General features: G+C 42.3%; 1 protein-coding gene across 2 annotated transcripts in view; it reads right to left on the reverse strand.

Annotated features, from left to right (window-relative positions):
• The window catches only part of DIP2B (disco interacting protein 2 homolog B), a 62,161-nt gene that overhangs the window by 12,190 nt on the left and 24,992 nt on the right, over nucleotides 1–24,979 (reverse strand). The window contains exons 2-25 of one of the 2 annotated variants that reach the window (XM_004949723.5): nucleotides 22,000–22,071; nucleotides 16,428–16,568; nucleotides 15,830–15,955; nucleotides 14,390–14,602; nucleotides 11,979–12,122; nucleotides 11,108–11,227; nucleotides 10,338–10,535; nucleotides 10,008–10,099; nucleotides 9,411–9,521; nucleotides 8,657–8,780; nucleotides 8,038–8,147; nucleotides 7,203–7,305; nucleotides 6,598–6,662; nucleotides 6,375–6,468; nucleotides 5,746–5,865; nucleotides 4,524–4,638; nucleotides 3,768–3,907; nucleotides 3,542–3,678; nucleotides 3,150–3,230; nucleotides 2,732–2,859; nucleotides 2,294–2,408; nucleotides 1,142–1,343; nucleotides 405–514; nucleotides 188–268 (exon numbers count right to left, since the gene is read on the reverse strand). In XM_004949723.5, coding sequence (XP_004949780.1) covers nucleotides 188–268; nucleotides 405–514; nucleotides 1,142–1,343; nucleotides 2,294–2,408; nucleotides 2,732–2,859; nucleotides 3,150–3,230; nucleotides 3,542–3,678; nucleotides 3,768–3,907; nucleotides 4,524–4,638; nucleotides 5,746–5,865; nucleotides 6,375–6,468; nucleotides 6,598–6,662; nucleotides 7,203–7,305; nucleotides 8,038–8,147; nucleotides 8,657–8,780; nucleotides 9,411–9,521; nucleotides 10,008–10,099; nucleotides 10,338–10,535; nucleotides 11,108–11,227; nucleotides 11,979–12,122; nucleotides 14,390–14,602; nucleotides 15,830–15,955; nucleotides 16,428–16,568; nucleotides 22,000–22,071 — 2,942 coding nt within the window. The remainder of the gene's footprint in view (nucleotides 1–187; nucleotides 269–404; nucleotides 515–1,141; nucleotides 1,344–2,293; nucleotides 2,409–2,731; nucleotides 2,860–3,149; nucleotides 3,231–3,541; nucleotides 3,679–3,767; nucleotides 3,908–4,523; nucleotides 4,639–5,745; nucleotides 5,866–6,374; nucleotides 6,469–6,597; nucleotides 6,663–7,202; nucleotides 7,306–8,037; nucleotides 8,148–8,656; nucleotides 8,781–9,410; nucleotides 9,522–10,007; nucleotides 10,100–10,337; nucleotides 10,536–11,107; nucleotides 11,228–11,978; nucleotides 12,123–14,389; nucleotides 14,603–15,829; nucleotides 15,956–16,427; nucleotides 16,569–21,999; nucleotides 22,072–24,979) is intronic. The other variant, XM_004949722.5, reaches the window with a different exon arrangement.

The raw sequence follows: 24,979 nt of genomic DNA on the forward strand, positions 1-24,979 counted from the left end.
GGCATTAAGATGACAAATGACCTGCATGTTCAAAGGTGCAAATTTTCAGTTAGAAACCCTACGGCAACATCTGACAAAGAGACTAAATAGAGGACACTGCAGTGGGCAAAGACTTTAAACACAGTCTCAAACTTGGGCTGAACAACACACTGTGGACCTTAAAAAAACCACCAAAAAGTGACTGTACCTTGGCATTTAACAAGAGGAAGAGCGCATGGTCAGGAGTTGTGTGAGCTCTCCACTGTAACACCTCTGTCAGGAACTGGTGCTAAAACAAAGAGGCGGGAACTCAATATTAGTTCCTCTACTTAGGCAATACTAAGTTTGTCTCACTTTGCTGCTTTGCATTCAACTGTAGGGTAAACTCTTCTCACACACTCCAGTTGTAATGAACACTGATTTACCTTTTTAACTAAATCATTGTCTTCTATTTGACCAAGATCTCTTCCAGAGGCTTGAGCAATACGCTTCCCAGCAACCAGGTTCCCCACCATCACAGAGGCAGGGCCCACACCTGTTGATTAAGAGCCACATAGAATCAGAACACACATGCTATGAATGGAGTCTTTCAGTATTATCTGCAGCAGGGTCATGTTTAAAACAAACAAAAGCTGACAGCACTGGAGGCCTTGTAGCAATTTATACAAAGTGACTTTTCCTTTAGTCATATATGAGGCAAACTAAGTTTTCTCTACTTAACACAAGGAGAAAAGCTGCTGCTTTGTAAAGGAGGATCAAGGTCTGCACTGTACTGGCGCAATCAGGGCTTCTAATATAAACCATAAGGAGCTGGCCTAGAACTGCAATCTGCTGAATACAAAGGCACAAAGGTTCTCTGTTGGCTCCCACCGCTCCCAGGCACAAGTGAGAAGAGGCAATGAAATCTTGATAATACAGTTCAAAAGGCAGGGCTCATCTCCTACCCGTAGGCAGAGATAATCTCAATGAGTTCAGAGGGAGGAATCAGGATTCCTGACTGCCACATGCCAAGAAAGACATCAAACAGACTAGCCATGGGCCACAACACAAGTCCCAGTTTCCAACAAGCAGGACACTCAGTGTGACAGGCATCACACAGCTTCCTGTATCTGAAGTGGTGAGCTTCAGTTTACCATCATTAAACAAAAGGGACTCACGTTACCTGGTTGTTTCTGCCTGGGTTTTGGCAAGTTCGTCACACACGTGTGTGGGCACATGAGGATGTTGCATGGATGCAGAGAGCCCTCCAGAAAGTGCTGTTTAGTTTGAGAGATATGGATCCCTCCCAGCGGAGTTTTTGGCAATGTATTAGCTGGCACAAGAGCAAGGCAATATACACCCACTTGGTGAATGCTGTCAATTGCCTAAAGAAAGGAAAGAAGGTCACTTGAATTTTTTGGTATTACTGGAGATGGGGTAGTTTTACTGGCTTCACTGCCATGCCACAAGACAAAACCCTACATTTGCAAGGTACTGAAGGAGCAGGGCAGTCACTATCATTCAATTCCACCTGTGTAACATTAGTCACTCTTATTCCATGTTAAGAGTTAAGTGTGCCTGCTTGCATCCCTACTCCATCCCATATACCAGAAGTCCATTTTTAATCATTTCATGACTAAAATCTCAAAATATACACAGTTGCTTGTGATCAAAGTCACATGATTTTGATCCTAGGATTTTATCCATCTGTCTCTCCACTGTATCACCACTCTGTTCTTTTTTGGTCTGTCTCAGCACTCAGGCAACTAATACATTATTCAGGTTACCAGGTACTTCCCTGATTTCTCTGCCTAGTTTGCATACCTCACAACATTCCTGCGTGCAGCTCTCAAAGTAAGCATTTACCATTTGTTCTACTTTCTCAGGACTATGCTTGTTCAGCTGTTTTAACCTTTTTCTGTTTACTCTCTTCTGTTGAAAAATGTGTCTTAAAGATAAGGGCAATTTTAAAGCCTGGCTTTGAACACAAGCAAGATCTAATACAGTAGCAGAATTACTGCATTTGAGCACTGGATCTGCTTTACAGTTGAGAGGCAATTGTGTTTCTCTATACAGTCACTGTGCTAGCAGAATGCTGATAATTTTGTCAGAGCTTATTCTGTGTTGCAGCCACTTTCCCAGGACCTTCAGGACACAACAGAACAGCTTGTACATAGCAGATGTACCCAGCTTGCAACCTTGTAAAACTACCTTGTGCCAAAAGGGATCACAAGACCATGCTCTCTCCATCTAGGTCATGCTGATGGCCTCTGATCTGCCCACACACTGAAAAACTGCACAAACTCCCCTTGTCCACCTTTGTCACTGGGCTTACCTGCAGTACACGACTCATCCATTGAAAGCTGTCCTCCTCAGATGCATCTGGCCTCTGCTCTGCCACCACCACAATCCTCTCATCATAGAAGACAGATACTGAGAAAACAGCAATCCTAAGGACAACAAGAGAGCTATATTGGCAGGAATTCTGGATGTACTCCTTGGCAACAGGCAACGAAGATAATGTGCTCTCTCTCAAAAAAAAATCCCCACAAAGAAACCAAACCCATGGGGGCAAATACAGAGGAAAAAAAAATATATAAGACAGCAAAACAGTCACCAGGCTGATTAATGGCTGAACCAAAGTGTGTTTACTTTAACTGACTTACCCAAACAAACCAGTTACTGAAGAGAAATGGCAGATTATACTCAAGATCCCATTTCATTATATTACCTGCAGAAGTTTATGGGGATGAGTGAGCTTTAATTTACTAACCTTCCTCTGTAAACTGTTTTTATTGACTCTACTGCCAACCCAGTTGCGACAATGTCATCAGCATTGTGTCTCCGCCCACTGACTGTCAGCAATCCATCCATTTTTCCAACCACAAACACCAAACTGCCCTAAAGATAAGAAAGGTACCAGTCAGCAACATATATATATATATATGACAGTGACATTTATATATATATATATATATACACACATAAAAGCAGACAAACAAATTCCAGGATTTGCATATTCTGCAACTCTTACTGATTTCAGTAGCTAAATCAACAGAATTCTCTCTCAGCTATCTTGTCACTCACAGCAAGAAACCACATACACACGTTTCCAAACACAAATGCTCTTCTTTTAAATATTCTAGGCCATTAGCACAAGCTATCAGAAGCTCAGAAGCTACGTTACATACAGGTCCAACAAAGCCCAGCAAGCCAGAACGGACAAATGGCACATCACCCACTGGAGAGCCAGCTGAGTTCAGAGGAATAACCTGCAACAGAAGGAAGGACGTTGGAGGCAAAGTGGATTTGCCTGAGGCTAGAAAAACATGCTGCCACGATTCAGTATCAGGAGCCGTATTGTATGTGAGTGAAACAATAAGGAGGAAATCCCTGCTGCAATCATTTTAGCACTGTGAGGCATCCTCACGAAGGGGGAACACAGAAAATATTTAACCGCAATGAGTTCTTCTGGGTCTCTCTTCAAAAACCAACATTAACACAATTACAAAAACAGGAGAACATCCAAGATTCATTCTTACACAGGAAATCAGGAAAGAAATATACACTCTGCTGCACATACCTCAAATGTACTCTTTGTCAGCCCTGCCAGCCCGTAATACATCATTCCTCCTGCTCTGGAGCTAACACAGATTTCTCCAATCTCATCTGTTTTACACAGCTGAGGTGCTCCATCGGGTTTCACTATACACATCATTCCTAGAACCAATTAAACAGAGTGATTCTTTTTCCAACACGTTCCAGAGCATTCGCAGACATTCCTAGGAGGGGCTCCCATGCATTCTTACCTCCTGGCATCACATGCCCAACATCCTGAACAGTGAGCGCAGAGTTTTTGTCTTCAGTGTTGACACGAATCACACCAAAACTCAGCCCATTCATGGACAGTATGGCTCTTCCAGGCAGAGGTGCCCCAGGAACCCCAGGTCTTTGAAAGACACAGAAGTCAATATGCCAAACCAGACATAAGATATCAGAGCAATTGAAGAATGCATATTTCAGTGTCTGGTCTTTGCATAACAAATTTAAAACCACAAAATGGGAGCAGAGATGTCCTCTAGTGAGGAACAGGCATCAATCTATAAGAAAACTCATTCTTGGACAAATGCAACACATCATGTGAATCACAGCTCTTTGACCAAGCCTTTAGTTTAACCTGTGTTAAATATCAGCTCACAGATGATTACAGTGCTACTGATTTATAGGGCACAGCAATGGACAAAAACAGACTATGAAAGTGGCTGCCCAATGTCATATTAGTTTTCATCTCAGATTCAAAATACACCCCACCAGCTTCATAAATCGAGATAGAAGGAAGCAGTGCAGACTTCTTAAAGGTCCTGTTGTCCATCTCAGAGTGAAAAAAAAAAGCACTCAGGAGAAACGCTGAACAATTTAGCTACTTGAATACCCTAAATACACACAGTAAATGTCAGTGGAGCTTATTACATGCTGAAGTCAAGTATGACCAACAGATGTGTGAACAAGCCTTAGCCAGCATCACTTAATCTAGCAAATAAACTGCAATGCTGCACAGCCATTACCTCCGTATTGCAATAGTCATTGCTTCTGGAGATGTGGCACACGGACAAATTGCCTCTGGTTTAAGCCCATGACTCTGAAACAAGCTCAGGAAGGCATCGCATGAGGAAACAGACCCTAGAAAGAAAGAAATATTCAACTATAATCTTTTATATATATATATATGTACTTTTTTTTAAGTATCCAAAATAGCCTAGGAATAAGTGCAGCTTACTGGCAGAGTATATATGTGGTATCACTACTAAAAACTGTAGGTGACATCCTCTAAGACATCAGTGTCTACTGAACAGGACTTGTGACAAAGCAAGTCTGTTTTTCTGCCCTGCAGTGGTTTAGGGTGCTTGTTTTTAATAAAGAAATAAAAAAAACCCAACACATTAATAGTACAAAACAAGAATTCAAATACTTTCCAAACTTCCAACAGTATGCAGACATACATGGGCTCTGTCTCCATACAGTAGTTGTAATAAAGAATTGGTCTAACAGTAATTCCAATAGCCCCTTCCAGTTGGTATGGCCTAGACAAATACTTTTTTATGACTTTTTGCTAGCAGTAATCCTTGCAAATCTTCTGGTGTATTTCTTCCCCTTCAATTTTCTTCTTAATAGTCTTCACTTTGGTCACAGTCAGCAATTCACAACCTATCTCACCATATCTAGCAGAATTCTGTTCTTCACACAAGAGCTCTGTTTCTGCCTTTGCAGTATCCTTCACAGCTCATGATGAAAGCACAAAAAACCCATTGCTCTAGTACTCAGATCAGTACAATAGGAAAGGCATTATAAAAGAGGTGTGACGACAGAAGGACCAGCATGATAGAAAGGTGCTATGAAGGGAAGAAGATTGCTCACCTGTATCAGAAGGTGCCAGGAACACAGAGGGAAGCTTCAGCAAGGAGGGACCTCCAAAAAGAGATCCTTCCTCAGTGGCAGTCAGCCCTTAAATGAGGTCTAAGAGAGGTGCAGCCAGGCTCCACCCCTTCCTGTCCCATGAGTGAACTGCCTTCACCTGTGCTCTTATGGCTGACCGGGTCTTTTTCCCAGATGCTCAATCAGTGGTTCAGACCACAGCTCAGCAGTTCCCATACACCACTACTCTGGTGTTACCAGGCAGCTACCCTAACTTATGTCTTCTGCAAGTATCTACAAAAGGAGTCAGATTTGAGCATGTGCTAATAACTTGCTGAGAAATCTCTCTGGAGAACAGCAGTATGGCATACTCACAGGGATTTGCACCGTCAGTTACAATCAGCATGCGTAGAGAACTCAAACTGACGTCTCTTTGGTCTCGATGGGCCATCATGGCCCAGTGCAAGTCTCGACACTTGACTAAAGCAACTTTTGCTGCAACCCAACACAAAAAAAGAGGTATCAGAATAAATGAAAGCTTTCCATGAGTTACTTTCATATGAACATACACTCTTAACGCTACAGATGAGAAAACTCCAAGGTGATTGAGCCTGTAGTGATAGCAAACCCTTACACAAAACAGCATCAGCTGTTACATGAAGGCCACCTCCCACCACCTGAGCTGCTGCAGCCCCTCCTCCCAAATGCCAGAATCATTACCACCACCTGAACACCCTCACTAAGGATTTGGGATCAATGGATCTCTCTGTGCTCAACTATTTTCTTTGTCTCATAAGAAGCATTGACTTCAAGCACACAGTTGGTGAGGTCCCCATGAAGTTCTCTGCAGTTTGCTGAATAAGACTGTGCACATTTTGAAACAAATTAGAAACTTGGTCTGTTTGATTTGTCACTGAGAGAGGCTCCAAAACATTTTAGATTTTAATGCTCTTCTCTCATGTACTCGGAAATCTTCAAGCTTAAGCTGTGGAACATACAGTTACCTTTGTGAGTATGAACTCTCTGCACCCATGACAGTGGGCAGGTTTTCATCACAGAATAGGGCACGCTGATAGTATGCAATTTGTTCATTACATTCTGAAAAGCAGGAAAAGGACTTTTAAGAGGTATGGTTGACCTTATAGTCAATAGTCCCTAAACCACCTCCTCAAATACCAGTTACAAAGTCACGCAGTGCTCTAGAAAGTCTTCACAGGCTCAACTCACCGTGAGAATGCCGTGCCACAACCCTGCATCCTTCTTAAAATCCAAAACATTCACTATTGTTTCACCTGGAAAGAGAAAGTTGTAGTTTAGAAGTAAGATGTGCCTGGACAGCTGTTATTCGTGCTTAAATCTGCATACATTCAGATCTGTCATTTCACACTGTCAGATCTGCTCCAAGACGTATACGTGGAACAAGCAAGTGCAGAGCCTTGTTTGTCTGATTATACATTCCACTATACTACTCGGAATTCCTTGTTATGCAAAAGAAGGCAACCAAACATCAATTTAATAGAAGAAACACATCCCAGAAAGTTCTAAGAAAACCACATTCCAGCACTTAATGGACATCAGTAGAACAGAAAGGGCCTTAACCTCTTTATGCATGAGCAGCAGCAGAAGAGAGTAGAGAATGTCGTTCAAGCGCTGACTCCCAGAAGCAGTGGAAATTAAAAGTGATGAAGTGATGGCTTTCAAAAGACATACTCTGCATTTTAAAGTACTATGACATACAGCTCTAAAAATAACGTTGCAGTCAATGGATGTACAGATTTGCTTCCCTCTCTCCCCCCTCAGCTCTTCTTTGATGTTTCTGTGACTTCACCTACCTTCAGAATAGTTGCAAGCCTGAGACAAAGCTTGGCAGTGAGACAGCATTGCAATCCGAGACACTGTGACACCCATAACACTGCCCTCTTTGCTGGTCTTGTACTACAGAAGGAAAAAAAGGTCATGGTGTGACTCTGGGCTCTACACGTGAAGGAAATTAAGAGAGAGTCCATCTTAAATAAAATTTTGTTCCTCTAAAGCTCTAGAGAGGTACACAAAGAAATAATCCTTTCCTGTAGAAAAGTACCAGCAAGGTTCACCCCAGAAAAAACAGTGATTCAGGTATCAAACGAGTTCAGATTAGGCCCAGCGATGAAGACAGCAGTTTAACGTATTCATGGTTACTTCATTACTACTGCTTCTCAGAACATCTCCTTCTGTGTCCATAAGTGAACTGAAAAACCAATTTGTAAATTTAGAATGGCCAAATTACTCTTACTACTTAAAGCACTGCAATTCCTAGGAGATGCCTTACTGGGGCCTCTTGCGAACGAAAATAAACTCTGCTAGTAAGAAGAGAAAACTCAAAATGCTGTTGGCTTAAGTAGCTCCAGAAATCTGTGTTATCGGGTACAGGAAGTACGCTTCTCAGCCTGGCTGACTCAATTACCAGCTTTCTGGAAAGGAAGAGTGTTTTCCAATTCATTTTGAGCAGTCCACAAAAATATTCACAACTAAAATATGCTTCACTGCAAGTTGTACACAGTGAGATTTGTTTCAGTGACTAGAAACTACGAAGTTTAAGGTAGCGAGGTGAAGGTATTCTCCCTCTGATTATTACAGCATTAAATTCAGCTCACAGAAACTATTTTCTATTCCCCATTCACTCCTTACCTCAATATATGCTGGCTCAGTTCCTGCAGCTGAGATGTTGGGCTGCCAGTCCTTAGGAGATTTGGAGAGGTATTTTGAATCTGTCACAACCCATTTCAATCTAGGCCAACCTAGAGCCAAAATTAAAGTGGAGCATTAATAACAGTTTACTTAGTGACAGATTTATATTGTGCAAGAATACACAAAAACACATCATTTATCCAAGTTTAGTTATGCAAGCACAGTAACAATTCAATCCAAGCTGGTAGCCAGAAGGCATTTCTCATCAGGGAGTTCAGTGGGCAGCAAGATACTTCCTCTACTCAGGAAAGATCCCTGCAGTATTCCTAAATATAGATTGTTCCATCATTAATAAAACTGCTTTTGAATCTGCCAAACGTCACCGAAGGGATATGAGGACAAACCATAGCTTGTACTCCCAGATCAACACAGTCGTTTTGTTAGATATACAGATCAATCTACGCCGTACATACAAAGCCCACTACAGTAAGAGATGCTGTTGGGAAAGTTGTTCACTTTAAGCCCTGAAAAATGCATTTTGCAGACTTCTGACAACTAATTTCAAACAGTTCTGTTATGGCAAAAGTACAATCAAAAGTGACTACATAAGTGATCTAACCTTTAAACTGCACAATTTCTCCATTTTGGGTTTTTGGAAGCCCTTTCAGACAGACTTCAGTGGTGAGGGCCAAAGCAATACCACAGCTTCCCAGAAGAAAACCAATCTGCTGACCACCAGCATCCTGAGGAAAGAGAGGAAGAGGAGGGAAGAGTCATTCTTGTTCAAAGATAACACTAGTCAGCTTTTCCCTTACCATATTCCAAAGACTGGTAATGCTCTGGAAATTTGCCATTATTCTTGGTTTCGTCTTACTAAATTCTTTAGTTTCAGACAGCTTTCAATGTAAAGTAATATGGCAACATAGCAAAAATTCTGGTAAGGGTAAAGAAAATGCTTTTGTTGAGTATTCACAAAATACTTTACATCTTCAACCTCCAGCAAAAATCTAAAGACTGGCAGATGTGAAGCACAGCTTGAAATGAGACCCCATCACATTGGTCAGAAGGCAGATATACAATATTATCATACCAAATGAATTATTTGCAATAATAGTAGCCAATGCTACTGTAGTCCAAACTACAGCATTGAGGCAAATGGACCACTTGCAGCTGCTCAGCACAGCTTTCTGGTCAATACGTTTTTCCATGTTTTCAAACTCCTACTGCATGTTCATAATGGTCTCACATGTTGTGTTAATAGAGAACGGCTGAGGCAGCTGCTTTGTGCTGTGAAACACTTTCAGAGGTTGGTGGTCTGACTTGGTTTTCATCCCACATCTGCCTATTACTCCTCTAAGTTCCATCAACGTTACCTTTCTGGTAAGAGGTACCTCTATAGGCACTGGTATCACTTCTGCTAGGAGACAGCCGTAAAATGCCACCATAAACATGACTGGGTCATTGTTCGGGTACACAAGGGCTACCTACAATTCACAAAGATGTTTTGTTAGTTGAAATACAAGGGGAAAAAAAATACAAAGTTCAGATCTATAGTGACTAAAAGTCATAAGACTTTGTTATTTTACATTCTAAGAGAGCAATTTTCACAGGGCTTCTCCAAGCACTGTTCCACATATCTGCACATGCACTTCTTAAGCAATCACATCAGCATTCCCTGTGTATACATACATATGAAGATGCACACAGTCAAAAGAGAGTTCTAAAACTGTATTTCTCCCAGCTGCAGTGTTCTTCCTTAGATGTACTGCAAGGTCCAGAGCCAAAAAGTTGCTTAAAGAGGAGCCAGGAGGACTGAAAAGTCAGAAAAGATTCCTTCCCCAACAGACTGTCCCTGAGATAAGTGCCTTGCTATTAGAAGAACAAGATTTTAGGTGCCTGTTGTAAGTTACAGGCCCCCAAAACCCTCTTTTTGTTTCACAGGGAAAACCAGACATTCCCAAACTCATTACCCTATCTCCGGGTTTTAACACAGGTTCATTTTTGGTCCCCAGTTTGTTAAGCAGTGTGTAGGCCAGCTTGAGACTTCTGCTCCACAATTTGCCTAGAACACAAAGAAGAGAGACTTGTACAACTCTAAATCAATCCAGCATACAAGAAAGTACTTCAATTCCTGACTGCTTTAACCATCCACAATCACCTCTTCTGTTTCCGTTATGCTGCTTTGTCGACAAAGCTCCCACAAAACAGGAAAATATTTGCAACCAGATCAACACCAACAATCCTGTGTTCTATCTGCTTCTTCAGAACAGTTCAGCAATGGAAGCCAGGGCTCAACTCACCGTATGTGAGGGTATAAACTGGTTTTCCTGTAACATCCAGTGCTGTCAGACAGGGACATTTAGCTTGTGTGGTTCCCCAGCGCTGCAGTGCTGCTTCTAAGGCAGGAGGCCAGTTACAAACAACTCCCAGGGGTTCTCCTTTCACAGGGGTCATCTGCCGTCCTTCTGGCTTGGGCTGATTTGGGTCAGGCTGTGGAACTGAAGGAAATTCACCAATGTTTCCAGCTCATCTTGTACTATTTGTTCTGGGGCAGTTAAGTCCACAGGACACATTGAGAATAAATGCCTTTTCCTTATAGCCTTTAGGCTTAACCACCCCATGACACTTCAGTCTCTAGGAAGTCCTGCACAAAGCAAAATACCTCCGCCTTCTCCTAAAATGCTATTAAAAAGTATTCAATACAGTAGTAAGTAAGGTAACATAGAATTGGATAAAAGAAAAGCTTAGAAAATAAGGTCATAATGAAATAATCAAAGACAATTAATTTTGGAAATCTAAGTGAAGGAGCCTAAGCAGAGGAAGGGTTTTTAAGCATTTAAGCATTTAAATATTTTCTGTTAGTACACTTTAGTTATTGTAAGAAGTTAGCATGGAGGAGGCCCTACAAAACTCAGCAGTACAGTGTGTTATTTCATTTCAATCACTCTTCATGAACATACTGCCAGCTGCAAATAGTAAATCCATCTGAGTCAACATCAAAAACAAAGGCATAAAAAAACCACAGGACTGTGTGCATCAAAAATGATTCACAAAAACACAGTGCTATTACCTTCCACAATCTCTTCAAAGTCATCCACAAAAAATTCTTTCAGAGGTGGCCTCTTAGGCCTCTTCAAGGTGTTCAGCAACTGTTGAATCTTTGTGGAGACTCTACTACTCACAGGAACACCTGAAGGGAAAGAATATATCTAATAAAAGTGTGCATCACCTCTATAAATGTATACAACTTACCTTGTTTCACTGCAGGGTACTTCTCTTGATGTGTCCACTCATTCAACTATTGTTCCATTATTAAAAAGTTGTGCCGAGCAGGATGGCATTAATAAGTGTAATATCAATTATAATTAACACAGTGGTCAGGAAATGCTAGGAATAAGAACTCATTTTTAAGGCATTTTTACTCCATTCTGAAGTCTGATCTCCATGATTTCCTCTGACAGCTGCACTTAATGTAAACCATTGCCTACAGATTTGCACCTGTGTGCAGTATTGATCAACTGCAGTGGAAGAATCACCAGCAGAGGGAGGGCACAACAAGACCAGAGGCATTAATGCTACCCATCTGTACAAAGGTTTATGCCAAACAGCTTACAGTGAATATTATCAGCACCATGAGATCTTAATTAGAGCTAAAAGTTATGTGCTTTCATTCATCTTACCTGTTGTTCTCAGGACTCCAGGATAACAGCTTTAGCTAACAGTTTACCTATTCATTTCTACTGCTTTCTAGAAAAAAAGTCTGCTATTCCTGCTATAATTTTCTCCATTTCAGTTAAAAGTACGTGACCACTGTAGCACATAACCATTTCCAAGTTGTGAAATGCTTAAAGGGGATAAATGCAATCATGTGTTTTGTTCTCCCAACTCAAGCCCTTCCCTAAGGCCATTCTGATGTATGTGTGCTCTGACAGGTTCCGTACCATCGGCAGTATCCATCAGACTGGACCGATTGGATCCCTTGTGCATGCCCTTCACGATCCCTGAAGGAGGAAGGTCAATTGCTGCTGGGCGTGTAGAGGAAGAGGAGGTAGTTGCTGTGACATCTGGGGGAACTGAGAAATTTTCTAAAAATTAAAAAAAAAAAAAAAAAGGGGGGGGGGGAGATAATTAAGATGATAATTAACATATACCACTTATTATCAGATGGAAAAAGCAAAGCATGAATTACCTGCTACCAACCAGCTTAAAAATAATTCAATGGGTTGCAATTATGAGGCCTCTTAATAATGCTAAACTTGTTGCTTCCTAAATATTAAGTAACTCTGGGAAGCATATGTTATTTATTCCAGAAAGCAAAGGCACAAGATGAGTAGCTTTATCCAGGTCAGGAAAGCTGTTTGGTAAAATATTCAGATAATTTGGTTTTGGTCACAAACCTTCAAAATCAAGCTTATCTCCTGGCATTCAGTACTGTTAAAAAAAAGCTTAAAATCCAGGTGACATCTGAAATATTCAGAACTCCAGAACAGCAACCTGCATCACCTGCACTGTAATCTCTCTTGCTAGAACTATACTACATAACTTTTGTTTTGGCCAGTAAAGCCTTCTAAAACCAAACAAGCAGGAGTCTATTGACTACAGCACATCAGCAAACAATCACATCAGGCTTACATTTCTTCCAGCTCAGTGGCTGCACAGTGTGAGCCTGTCCAGCAGTTAAATAACGAGGAGAGTGAGCTGGGTCTGGCTTTTGCTTTAAGCTGCAAGGCACTGTTCTGCTTTTCAGATGAGTTTGTAAGCTTCAAAACTGCAATAACTGCGTATTTCAGTAACTCATCAACTTCTTCTGTAAGCCATTTTTGCTTACATGGGATTTCTTTAAACAACACCATAGGCTCAATTATCTGATAGGGCACAAATGTTCTATTCTAGCTTAGTAGAAGTAGCAACTGTTGCTTTTGAAGGGGAAAAAAACAAATCTTGAAACTGCACATTAGCTTACAAAGATAGTCTGAAGGAATTCAGCAAGGTTTATGCAACTGATTCTCTCTGCTCCTCTCTCTAAGAAAAAACCGCATACCTTTGGAGATATGGTGGCAAGGAATATTTCTCATGTACTGAACTTCTAAGCTCGCTCGGAAGGACTCAGATTTTATACAACTTCAAATATTTGCAGGGCTTTTTATCTTTCTCTCCAAAGAGCTGTACCCAATTGTGTATACCAGAATTCCCATTCTTTTGACTTAGGTGTTACCGCAGGATGAATGTGGTGTCAATGCAGCAAAAAAACCCAATGCTATTCTGCATTAACTTCTAATTATATTAGACAGCAGTTATTCTATAGATAAAAAATTAGATTACCTTAATTCATTACAGAAGTTAAGGTGGCTTTCTGCATTCCCCAACTAAGAAGAGCCTCTGCACTTCATAAACAGATTCACTACTTTGACTACATTTTACAGGCAACTCCCCCAGTCTGCCACTTCAGAAGCCAACTTGCATCGCAGCAAAGAAACAAACAAACAAAAAATAACAGAGGGGAAAAAAAAGTGAAACAAAAACACCAGCACTTCTAGGCACTGCTTGCCCCAAACCAGTTAAGCAAAAGCAGAGAGCACACAACATACAGACATCTCCTAAGATGCAGTAGTATCCTTAACAGCAGATAAAAAAGAAACATACACAGAGCAAAAACAAACTGCAATTTCATACAGAAGCATCAGCAGCAAGGAGCACCTCAGAGCCTCAAAAAACTGAGCCTGGGGTATCCAGATCCGTAGGTTTTTGCTCCATCTTCTCAAAACCACAACGCTGATTAATTCTCAGACTAGTCATGAAAGACCTACGCTACATCTTCACTTTACTGCAGCCATTTTGGCTCAGTTGTTCTCCTATTTGGCTGCTCTGTTGTTTGTGGGGTTCTTTTTCTGTTTGTTTGTTCTTCTTTTGATACAACACAAACAATAAACCATTTGGTGAATGTTAAAATATAGCATTTCCCCCACTCAATAGGCAAAGACACTGCCCGTGTCCTGTAGTCAGGGCACAGATGCCAAATGCTATTTGCACATGGCAGCTTTGTGCATGCAGTAACTTCAACTATCTGTAGACATAAGCGATGCTGTGTACAGAACCGAAGTCATGCCCACTGTCAGTGCCCTCAACACACCATGGAACCTCTCCTACTTCAGTAACCTCCCGCTCCCCACTTCCCCTTTTTTCCACCAACCCAGTATTCTGAAACTCCTACAGGGGAAAAAAAGTTGTGATCCTATCAAGTTTCACCAGAACTGAACTCTTGTTCCAAATTTCCCTTACACAACGGACAACTCCAGCTTTATACATACAGTCTGAACTTGAAGCAATTGTTCTGTTTGTACCCATCTCCTACCTATTCGAGTATTGGCAAATACATCAGCTAGTGACCCACTGGTCCCTTTGCCTTCTCCATGGGAAAGTGTAGAGGATGCTGATGAAGATGTGGATGACCCCTGAATAGATCGGTTGATCCAAGACTCAGCATTCTGTAAGCTCTGATGCAATGCAGCAGAAAGAGCAGCTTGACGCCTTAGTGACCCCTCATCCTCGGATGCGGAAGACGTGTCTGTGTGGAAGCAGAAAAGAAACTCCAGCTGCTTAGGGAAAAGCACATTGCACTGAACATGCTCTCCTTGCAAGTCACATATCAATGGCACAGGCATGTCATATGAAGATCTTTTTTCACAGGCTGTGTCAAACAAAGTTCAATAGGCCAAAACGAAGTTAAAGCAGCAGACATATCCAATGTGAATACATTTACTCCTGGTGTTTTGCCCTTGTTTACTGCATGTAAAAGATACAACACAGGCAAGTATCCTTCTTGAGGGTTCTCCATGTTTTATTCTGTCTCATTACTTTTCCATTCATATCCTGTTATCACATGCTGCATTGCCTAACCCTGGTAATTCTGAAATGGAAAGTGAGGGGTCAGTATCTCTGTCAAATGTGAAAATTCACAGCAACAAAGCAGAATGCAGGCACTGGGAAACAAATGTGCCAAGGCCACATGCAGAAAATGCTTTTGTCTGGTACTCTAAATGGGTCCCTTTCAATGGCAGAAAACAGAACAAAACAAAAGGGGGGGGGTGGGGGGGGGAGAGAAAAACCACAAAAGGAACCACATCCTGCATTTCCATGCAAACAGATATCTTGTCTGTCCTAAAGTTGCAAAATAATAATCTACCATGAATAAAACACTCATTACTTGACACATTAAGCTGTCCAGTGCTATGTACAAACACTCACCTGTTCTTCACAGTGATTATTTGCTGGAGGAAAAGACTGATTCCAGATGATGCTAAGTGAATGCTAACATTTATTTGTGTGGTGTCCACAGCTCAGAATTTGCTGCTGTACTGGACAAGCTAGTGTAAAGCTGAGACCTGGACAAACACCAGGAAAAGCACTCAAAAGAAACAAAGATAAAAGGGGGTAAAAGAACAGTTATGGGTGAAGTAGCCTGACAATGTGGTTTCATGTGAATTCCTAATTACGAGGGTTTTTACTGAAATAGGTGTGGGGGAAGCAAAAGAAGCCTCAGTACAGAAGGCCTGCTCAGTTCCTGCCAATTGTTTCTTTAAAAGCACCCAGAAGAGGACTCATTTTCTCTGTCCCAACAGCAGCTCCATGAAAACAGCTGCGCGAAGGTAGCAAGAGCCCTAAAGGAGTAGCAGCTACCCACAAACCTGCAGAAGATCTTGTACATTTTGAAAACTGTAACCTCTTAATTTGGAAACTGTTACAAATGCATACCTTAACATCCATACAGACAGTCACACTGTGAGAACCTAACCTGGAGGAGTGCAGGCATCAGCTGGAGACTGAACAAATGTAGATCGCCGTTTTGTGGGCATGGGGAGGGCCATTTTCTGTTCTTTGTGTTTTGCCAGTGCTGCTTGAACTGCTTCTGTGTGGATATCTGCAAAATGGAAGTTAATGTGCTCAATTTTGCAACAGTAGAGGAGAAAAAACACACAAAGCTTACCTACGCTCAATTACTGCTTGCCTTCTACACACGTGCAACCCCCATTTTACTGCACCTTCCCAAACAACTACGTATTGCCATCTCATGAGTAACTTTCCTAGAGTAGATCTATACAACAGTCATCAATTCCACAAACAAATTATTATCAGTCACTTCACTGAACCTGGTTACCATCAGACACGGTTAAAATAGGCTTTTCTTTCTGTGAACAACTGGTATTAAAGAGCTGCATTCAAGCCAGAAAATCGAGAAGGCAAAGACTTATCCGGTTCTTCTACTTTGCACTTCAGCTGCTACGGTCCCACAAGTCTGGTGTTCCTTCACAGAGAACCAAGGTAGGATTTTTGGTCAGGGGACCATTAGCCTTCATTGGCAAGAACCCCAGCTGATCAGGATCTGCCCTTACCAGATCGGTAGCGTTCATCTCTGGCTCCCCCTGAGCGGGCTCGGTGAAATTTGGATGAGGATGAGGAGGGAGCTGGGGCTGGAGTTGCAGATGGAGTGGGTGTCTGAGTTCTGGATTCCTTCTGTAGAGCTGGATCAACCCCTGGGAAGACAGTTCAGAATTAGCAGTGTGATTGGTGGTACAGTTACAGATGCAAGTTTTTAGAGATCATACTCATTACAGCACTTTTAGGCACTGCTGTTAAGGGCACAGTGAGGAAAGGGCTCTGGCTGATGCAGTGACGCATCACAAGTTAAGCCTCAGTTGCAAAAATATATAGAAAAATCTGTTCAGAAGCTGAGTTTGTTACCCAGCATCCCACTGATCAGCATGCCTTACTGAAAGGAAAAGCAGTAATGCACCAGCAGTGGCAAGAGCCTTTGATGCTCACATAAATTACCAAACCAAACAGACCCAGTGCTCTGTCAACTTCCAACATGTGTCAAGAAGTGAGAGGCTTTAGCACCCCCAAAAAGTTTGTTTTTCCCATGAATATAGCAATCTGATGAGATAATCTGATAAGAAATCACTGCTTTCCATAATTCACCAAGGCATATGAGCAATGGTTGCTACTGAATTTTAATTTTAGAATCCGTGCTTCAGTGGGAACTTCGTAAAGACTAAAAACAAAGGTCATGCAGCTGCAATTACCCTGAGGTTGTCACCTGAAGTCACGCAAGAAAAGAGCAATTGTGTCATCTAAATATGCACTGCTTATGAATTCTCACAAACTACCAAAGGATTAGAGAAATGAAGAGGAAACCACAAATGCTGGGTTCCAATTCCAGTTATACCACTTTCTTAGTGTGTGGTTTTACATAAACAACTTAAAGCAAGCACCTCCAGTTCAGGGTACTTATAATACCAGCAAATCACACCCAACTTGCTGCAGAAACCTTCAGCCATTTCCTATACCTTCCAACACCCCAAAGAGCAGAATATTAATTTGTTACACTGAAAGCTGTTATCATTCATCCAAAACTTGAAGCAAGATCACTAAGCCAAAGTTTTAAAATTGACAGCTTAATATATCCTGATCCTAAATCCTAATTCACCAGACAGCCTCCTTATATTTTGCATAGCACCAAGTATGTTAAATTTACATAGGCACAGACTGCATATGATCCAAATGAAGTCAATTATCTCTTTGAATACTGAAGTGAGCTCATCTAGGACAGAAGCAGCAGTAGAGAACTGCCTCCAGATTGGGCCATACTTATCCTCATCATAAAGGAAAAGTTTTATTTTGATCCAAAGACAACAAAGAGAAGCATCACTCTTTCTGATATTTAAGCACTTACAAAGTTGAGTACCCACTAGATGTCAGCAGCACATTTAGCACTATTTCTAATAAATTACTGAATTCATATTCAGTTCTTTCTTCTAAGCCTTGCAGAACCATCTCATCTGTTCCGCAGGGCATTGCCAGGCAAACACAGCGCTCCCTCTACACTGGGATTGCATTTGTTGGTGAGCAACACAGCACACCAAGTGCCTTGTTTGAATGTTTTGCAGTGACATAACAACACATCACAGGAGCACAACAAAGCATCTGAGCACACACTAGGAGCCATGTGTACAGCTGCAGCAAATCACATGTGGTTATAAGAAAGTGACACCGGTGAGCTGAGCCCTGCAGGTGAAAGGTATCAGTAAAAACACCATATATGATCAACAAGGAGAAGCGTTTACATGAACAACAAGAGCAGAAGGGCCCATTCATCTGACAAACTGCAGCAAACCTGTTATTCTGCTGTTTTGCATACAGCTCTGCACAAAGCGTTTGTATTGGACTATATTGGACTACTCCTCATACCACAGCTTTGCAAATAAAAACCGTGTAAATAACAAACACAAACAGCTGAGGTTTGCAAACCCTGAGCAGCACTCCCAGAATCATTCCTGCTCTCTCCCTGTGCTGAGAACTCATCACTTTGGAGACTGAGATGGATCTCAGCACTGCCCCGTGCGAGACATGATGGGAGAAATCACATCTCCCATTGATTTAGTCCTGGAAATTATTTCAAAGGTGGACAAACTGCTTTCCAAAATCCACGTACTAAGCTTTATTCGTAACTGTGATACCCCTCAGACTTCATCAGGAATAGTTCCCCATGTGTGGCAGCTGCAAGTCAGATCTTGTAAGAGGGTGAAACTCTTCCAACAGCACTAAGCCGCAGCACGTGTGCGTGATGTACAGGTTTAGGCAAAGCTGTTCTATCACTGGTTATTACCATTCCACTTCAGCTCCTGTCTGAAATAATGCAGTGCTGAAAGAGGAAAAAGAAAGGAAGAAAAGAGGAGCAAAAATGGAAAGCAGAGTTGTGCCAGGTTATGGGGACAGGACATGCATGGCAGCCCACCCACAAAGCAAAGCAGAAACACTGCATTTCCAAAGAAATTAAGGAGTAAAATAACAAAGATGTAATGTTTCCACCTATCCATGAATAACAGAAGTGAACAAAGGAACAAAATAGACATTAACTATGAAAATTCAGAGATCAAACTGTACCAGCTTTGAAGGTTATCAGTTTCCACAGTTTCCAACACCCTTCCCTCATGCACGGGGACACAAAACACACTCGGCCATGCCCAAGCCCTCTGTTCAATACAAACTCCATATTCCCTTCCAAATGTAGTTGTTTAAAATAGTTTTGTTTCTTTCTTGATCAGAATAGAAACAGGAGCAAGACCACAGAACTCCAGCAGCTAAAAAGAAAGGTCTGACAGTGAGTCAGGGCTAATGAATATAATTTCCTTTACACATTAGCAGAGGAACAGAATGAATTATCTTAAATAGCAAGAAAACATACTCTGCCAAAAGTCTCTGTGCAAGGGCTGCTAATTTTGGCACAAGGTATTCCTGCATCCGCACTGATTGAGCTAAAAAGCCGTAAGTGCTTTTCCAGATTTGCAGCAACTGATCCAGGCAGGAGCTGCTCCCCCAAGGCAGAAGTCTGCCTGCAGCCCACAGCAAAGGCTCCTTCCAAGAGGCAGCAAGTTACTGTGCCATCTCCAGGTGCCAGAACAGTTCACCCAACATGCATTTCTCAAAGCAGTGAGAAACAGCACCGCGTTTTGTCTTTTTGGTTGTCACTCATGACTGAGAGCTGCTCCAAAGCACCAGCTTTATTCCAGCAAAAGCAACATCTCCCTGCAGCCTTCCAGTTAGCTACAGCTGAACTCATTAAGCAGGACACTAAGGACGAGGTGACAGCAGGGTGGCATTTGGTTTTGGAGAAGGTTGGTCAGCAGCATGATGTGAAACAAGCAACACTGAAATCTGCTGCATTACTCACTATGCAGAACCTGGAACGCTGCTCAGAATTCCTCCTCCAAAGCCTTTCTGTGCAGCAGCCAGCAGGAAACAGAGGAATAACAACCCAGGAATGGTATCTCCATCACTTCAGTACCTCCCGCTTACAAAAATGGATGTTGCACCAGGAAAACACGTATCTTAGGTAATCAACATTGTTGCCTTAACTCAAAAATAAGGAGGCAAGCTCCCAGAGGCAACAGGAATGGAGCACAGGTTTAGCAATCAGAATCTCCCCAATTACAATTCTGACATGCCCTGGCATGTCACCCCACCTTCCTTCATCTCCTTTCACATCTACGAAATAGAGACAATGCATGAGCTTTGAGAAATGCAACGTGCTTAATGCCAAGAGTACGTTTTTTCTGTTGTTGTTGTGAGCTAAATTAATTTTCTGCTCGTTAAAAGGGTGACCTGATTCTGTATCCCTCACGCATGACTTCAACGGCATTTTTACAACTGGAGATTCCCAGACACAGAGGCATCTGGCTACAGGATATATAAAGAGCTGAGGGCTGAGCCAGAACAGCAGTCAAAATGCTATCTTAATTGGTGTCCTCCTATCAACCCGCGTCTCTTCCTAAACTTTGGCTCATTCTGCAGACTTGCAAAGCACGACAATTAAAATAGCAGGGCCACAGACAGTCTTGTCTTTTTTTTTTTTTTCCCCTTTCCTCTTAATTAAACAAGATTTTCTGAAACAAACCAAATGTGCACTAAGTGATGGGTGTGATGGGCACATCCTGCAGGCACATGAAAAGTAGTTCGGAGAGCTTCAGCCTTCGCTGGGCACCATGAAAGCCAATCTGAACACCTGAACATTGGAGAGGAGCTTGGATGGCTCACACACACTGGACTGAGACTGCAAGACTTGCTTGACAAACACCATAAAGAGGGGTTAGTCACGTGTATTAGCTTTGGGTTTCCTTAAATAACAGGAACAGATTTGATACTGAGGTACTGATTGTGCACATTGAGACCTCAGAGATTCCTATCACATCTGTGGTTCAGGGAGGAGTCTTCACTCTGCGTGCTGCCTGTAACAAGCTGAAGGCTGAAAAACAATTTGTGCTTGCACTGCTACCTTCAGTCCATCAGAATATGCTGCTTTTGTACGTAAGCACCCACTGCAGCAGTCAGTCTCATGCAGGAGATACAGCAACAGCTCTTGTTGTATATGCAAACAAAATGCAGCTGGGAAACACATGGGATGGAACAGCCCAGCAACCCAGGCACCAAGTGGTTTGGAGCAGCAGAGTCCAGGTGCTACCGCACACCAGCAGCAGCAGAGCTGTTTTGTATTGCTCAAGCACTTGCCTGAGCTGCTGCAATTTCCTCAGAAAACCCATGCAAACTTTCCCCAGTGGAAGCAGTGCTGATTGTCAATAAATGCACTTTTAGCCTTCGCTTTTTTCTTTTCTTGGCAGTGGCTCAGCCTCAGTAAATTACAGTAAGTCCAGTCACGGCTGCCTATCATACCCATTCACTCCCCACACTGCTAAGAGCCAGACGGATTAGTTTTGAATGGTTAAGCATATCAGAAGCACAATTATTTTGGGTAAGCAACCCCATAACAATTACTGGACATATTTTCAGCCTTGTCCTTCAGTTTAAAGCTATATATCATTATCCTGCTGTGAGTCAGACCTATAGCTGAGGATCTCCGTTCCAAAAGAAACAGACGTAAACAAAGTACGTGAATTCAGTTACTGCCGTAAAATAAACCAACACAGAACTAAAATGCTGATGTTTCTCTAACAGGGAATTAAGACGGCTGAAAGAAAGGCACAATATGGACCAACTCTGCAGTCAATCCATTTGTAAACTTTCAAGAATGATTTAAGAGGACCTCACACTTTATGATTGATTCAAAGCACTGACTTCTCTGCTGACAAGGAAGCAGGAAGTGATTTACGCATGACAGAGGTAACAACAGGGCACAGATGGCACCCCACAAAGCCCCAGCAAAAAGCGGAACCAGCAGGAATCCCTGGAGCTCTGGATGAACCAGGTAACTAAAGGCACTGCCCAGGACTTCCTGGCAGCCATGCAAACTGCACAAGTGTAATTATTAGACAGCTAAGGAAACGCAAATCTAAACAGAACGGCTCAGAGGTGGCCAATGAAATGTCAGAGCTTCGCTCCACAGCCATCTCACAGATCCCTTTCATGTCAAGGCTATGCAAAAGCATTACACCAACCACAAGAAGCACCTACCTTGTGTCTGAGGGACGTACGGAGCCAGGAGCTTTGCTCTCTTCTTCTCATACCCCTTCTGTGTGATGTCCCCTAAAATCAAGAAAAGAAAACTCATTTAAAACAAACAGAGAAGTGAGGATGTGGTCGAGTTTCATTTGCTCTTCTTTTCGGTGGTACAAAGGTTTCACCTGAACATGTCAATACATTTGCCAAAGAAAATCTGAAACCAAATCCATGTGAGTACATTATGATTTCCAAGTCTTCATAATACTGTTCCCATAGTTTCCCTTGGGATCACAGACATACACAAGGTACTATTTAAATGCAATAATTTGAATCAGAACAGCTATCTTAATGGAATATCAAAGCCATGAAAACCTAAAAAGGGAGACTCAGAGTGCATGAAAATATTCTGTGACCACAAAGCCAACTTGGCTATATCTGTACAAAGCCATTCCCAAACAACGGGGCAAAGTGCACATTCAGAGCCTGGTCCTGAAGTAATGAAATTGAGAAGTGCTTCTAGCAAATAGAAGTGAGCCCACTGCAGGAAGGAACATCATTCAGAGCATCTACAGAGAGAGGTAAGGATGAGCAGAGCCAACTTCAAGACTACTGCTCTGCAAGCACGTGGTGTGATGCAGAAAATCAGACTTATTTGCATTGGTTTGATATTCAGTGAAAGCAAGCTGCTGTTTGTTTTTTAACTTGTTGATAGCTGTAATTCCATCGTTTGCCTGCTAGCAGAATGATGCAGAAGATAGGAGCTTGAGCTCCACAGAAGCAAAAACTCTAGAGGAGAAGTATTAGTAAACTTTTCCCTTAAAAAAAAAAAAGCACACCCTAATCTGTCTGATCCTGGAGATGTACCATCTGGCTGTCGTCTTTTGTTTTAATTTCTCACATTACATCAGAACCACAAGAAAGAAGGAAACCTTGAAGGGATTAAAACAAAAAGCCCTGCAGCATTTCAAGCCTTCTCTTAGCCTGACCCGCACTTATAACCTCATCTCTCTCAGGGCTCAAAGATTGGAAGTGATCAAATACACAGCAATAAGAAAACAGTTATTTGGTAGTCCTTACTCAAGCTGAAGTACAGCCACATTCACGTCACAGCAAGAAACAATGATGGTGAACAGCAGGCTGCTTTGCCATGAGCCTGATTAGCACAGGGCTGCAGAGCATTAGGCACTGATCAGCAATGGCTGCTGCTCCTCAGCCAACACTCTGCCCGGCACTTCCAGCTGGAAGTGGAGGGTCGCATCAGAAAGGTTTAGGCCGAAAGCCCCCCAGCATGGCTGATGGAGTAAAGCAGCTCAGTGGCTGTTCTGGTTATAAAGGTGATTCTGAAGTGCTGAAACACTTGGAGAGGGAAAAGAGTTAGCTCCTTTTCCTGGACAGTCAGATCTCCATCATTCAACACCTACAGCAAGAGCTGAAATGGATAAAGACACTGCTTGGCAGAGGGTGTGCACTTGCACACGCAACTTTATCTCACTTCTCCTTTACTGAGCTTCAGTCAGGCCCCAACAAGTCCAAGCTAATCCAGCAATAGAAAATTAGAATGTCCGTGAAGCACTGAAATGCCAAGCAAAGCATTAATTCTAATGCTTGATTGCAATGTACAGCTCAGTCCAATTAATCCAGCTCATAAGAAAGGCATGCTACTTGTGTTAGAAAACTGCACCTTCAGAAAACCATACACAGAACGTGCACCAGAGGGGTAATATTTCCATTAAGCACATAAGCCAGATCTACCAACCGATCCGTGCTTTGCTTCTCCGTTCTCAGAGCAGTTCCAATTCCCTGCACTGTCTCCTTTGGGTGGCCAACAGAGCAGGCAGGAACACCACATCAGGAAAAACAAACCTGCATGGGAAGGGGAAGGACTTCCCTTGGAAGCCAACCCACAGATCTGTTTGTAGTCTGTTATTTTGTGATTAATTTCTCCCCAACACTTAATTGGGCTCTTGACATTGGTGGTTACATGCTACGTGTAATGAAACGTCTGCCACAGAAAACTGCTGGAATTACTCAGGAGTACCAGGGCACTGCAAACAGATCCCAGTGCTCTGTTTAAGCACTCACAGCATCACTTCCTGTTTTATGTACTGGGCAGCAAAGAATTCTTTCCAATCACTTCTTCCACACTAATATCCCACCAGCAAAACAAACCCATCATCACAGGAACGCATGTCACAGATCTGCACTTGGAAATTTGAAATGGAGGTGAAATACTACCAAAGAGCACAAGGAAACCCAGATCAAAACATGATCTGCAACCTTAACTACCACGTGATCACTGTCGCTTGAAAGAAGGATTCTCAGAGCATGAACTAATAGAGAAGAAATTCTCTGCTATTTGGCAAGAGCAGGAAAGCTACAAGGAGTCAAATCCAAGCGAAATCAAGATGAGAAATTCCTGGGACTTCCCTGCAGCTTTGCGTCTCTCCACTGCTGAACTTCCAGGTACAGCTGGTAAACAAACACACACACACACACACACCCAAACCAGCAGGACACAGGCAGCAAGACTCTCAGGAAAGTAAGGTTGTGTGCAGGCATGGGTGATAGGTGTGAGATCATCTTAATAAGGCCAAGGTCTGGTTACCACAACCACGAGAGCTATGGCTATGCTGCCATCACAAAATGTCTTTCCCAGTGCTGCACAAGTGGAATGAACGCACTGTGTTATCTCTCTGGTCCCACACAGTCCACATTTGGTATCAATTCACTGAGACAGAAATCAAAGACCCACCAAGAGAAATTCTCTTCCATGCTGTCCCCTCTCTGCTGCTCCACAGGAAATGGACATGGCTAGATGGAGGATTTCCTCCCAGAAAATCATAAATTACAGCAACAGGAAGAGAATAAAGACAACAGGGCTGCAATCTCCAGAGCCATTCACTCCTGCTCCATAAACCTGGTAAATCTCCATCAACCCCGCTTCCATCAATTCAGTGTTTCGTGACATTTGATGTGTTAAATTCTCCCAGAT

Source organism: Gallus gallus, chromosome 34 (genome assembly GCF_016699485.2).
Source record: "Gallus gallus isolate bGalGal1 chromosome 34, bGalGal1.mat.broiler.GRCg7b, whole genome shotgun sequence".
Classification (NCBI taxonomy): Eukaryota; Metazoa; Chordata; class Aves; order Galliformes; family Phasianidae; genus Gallus; species Gallus gallus.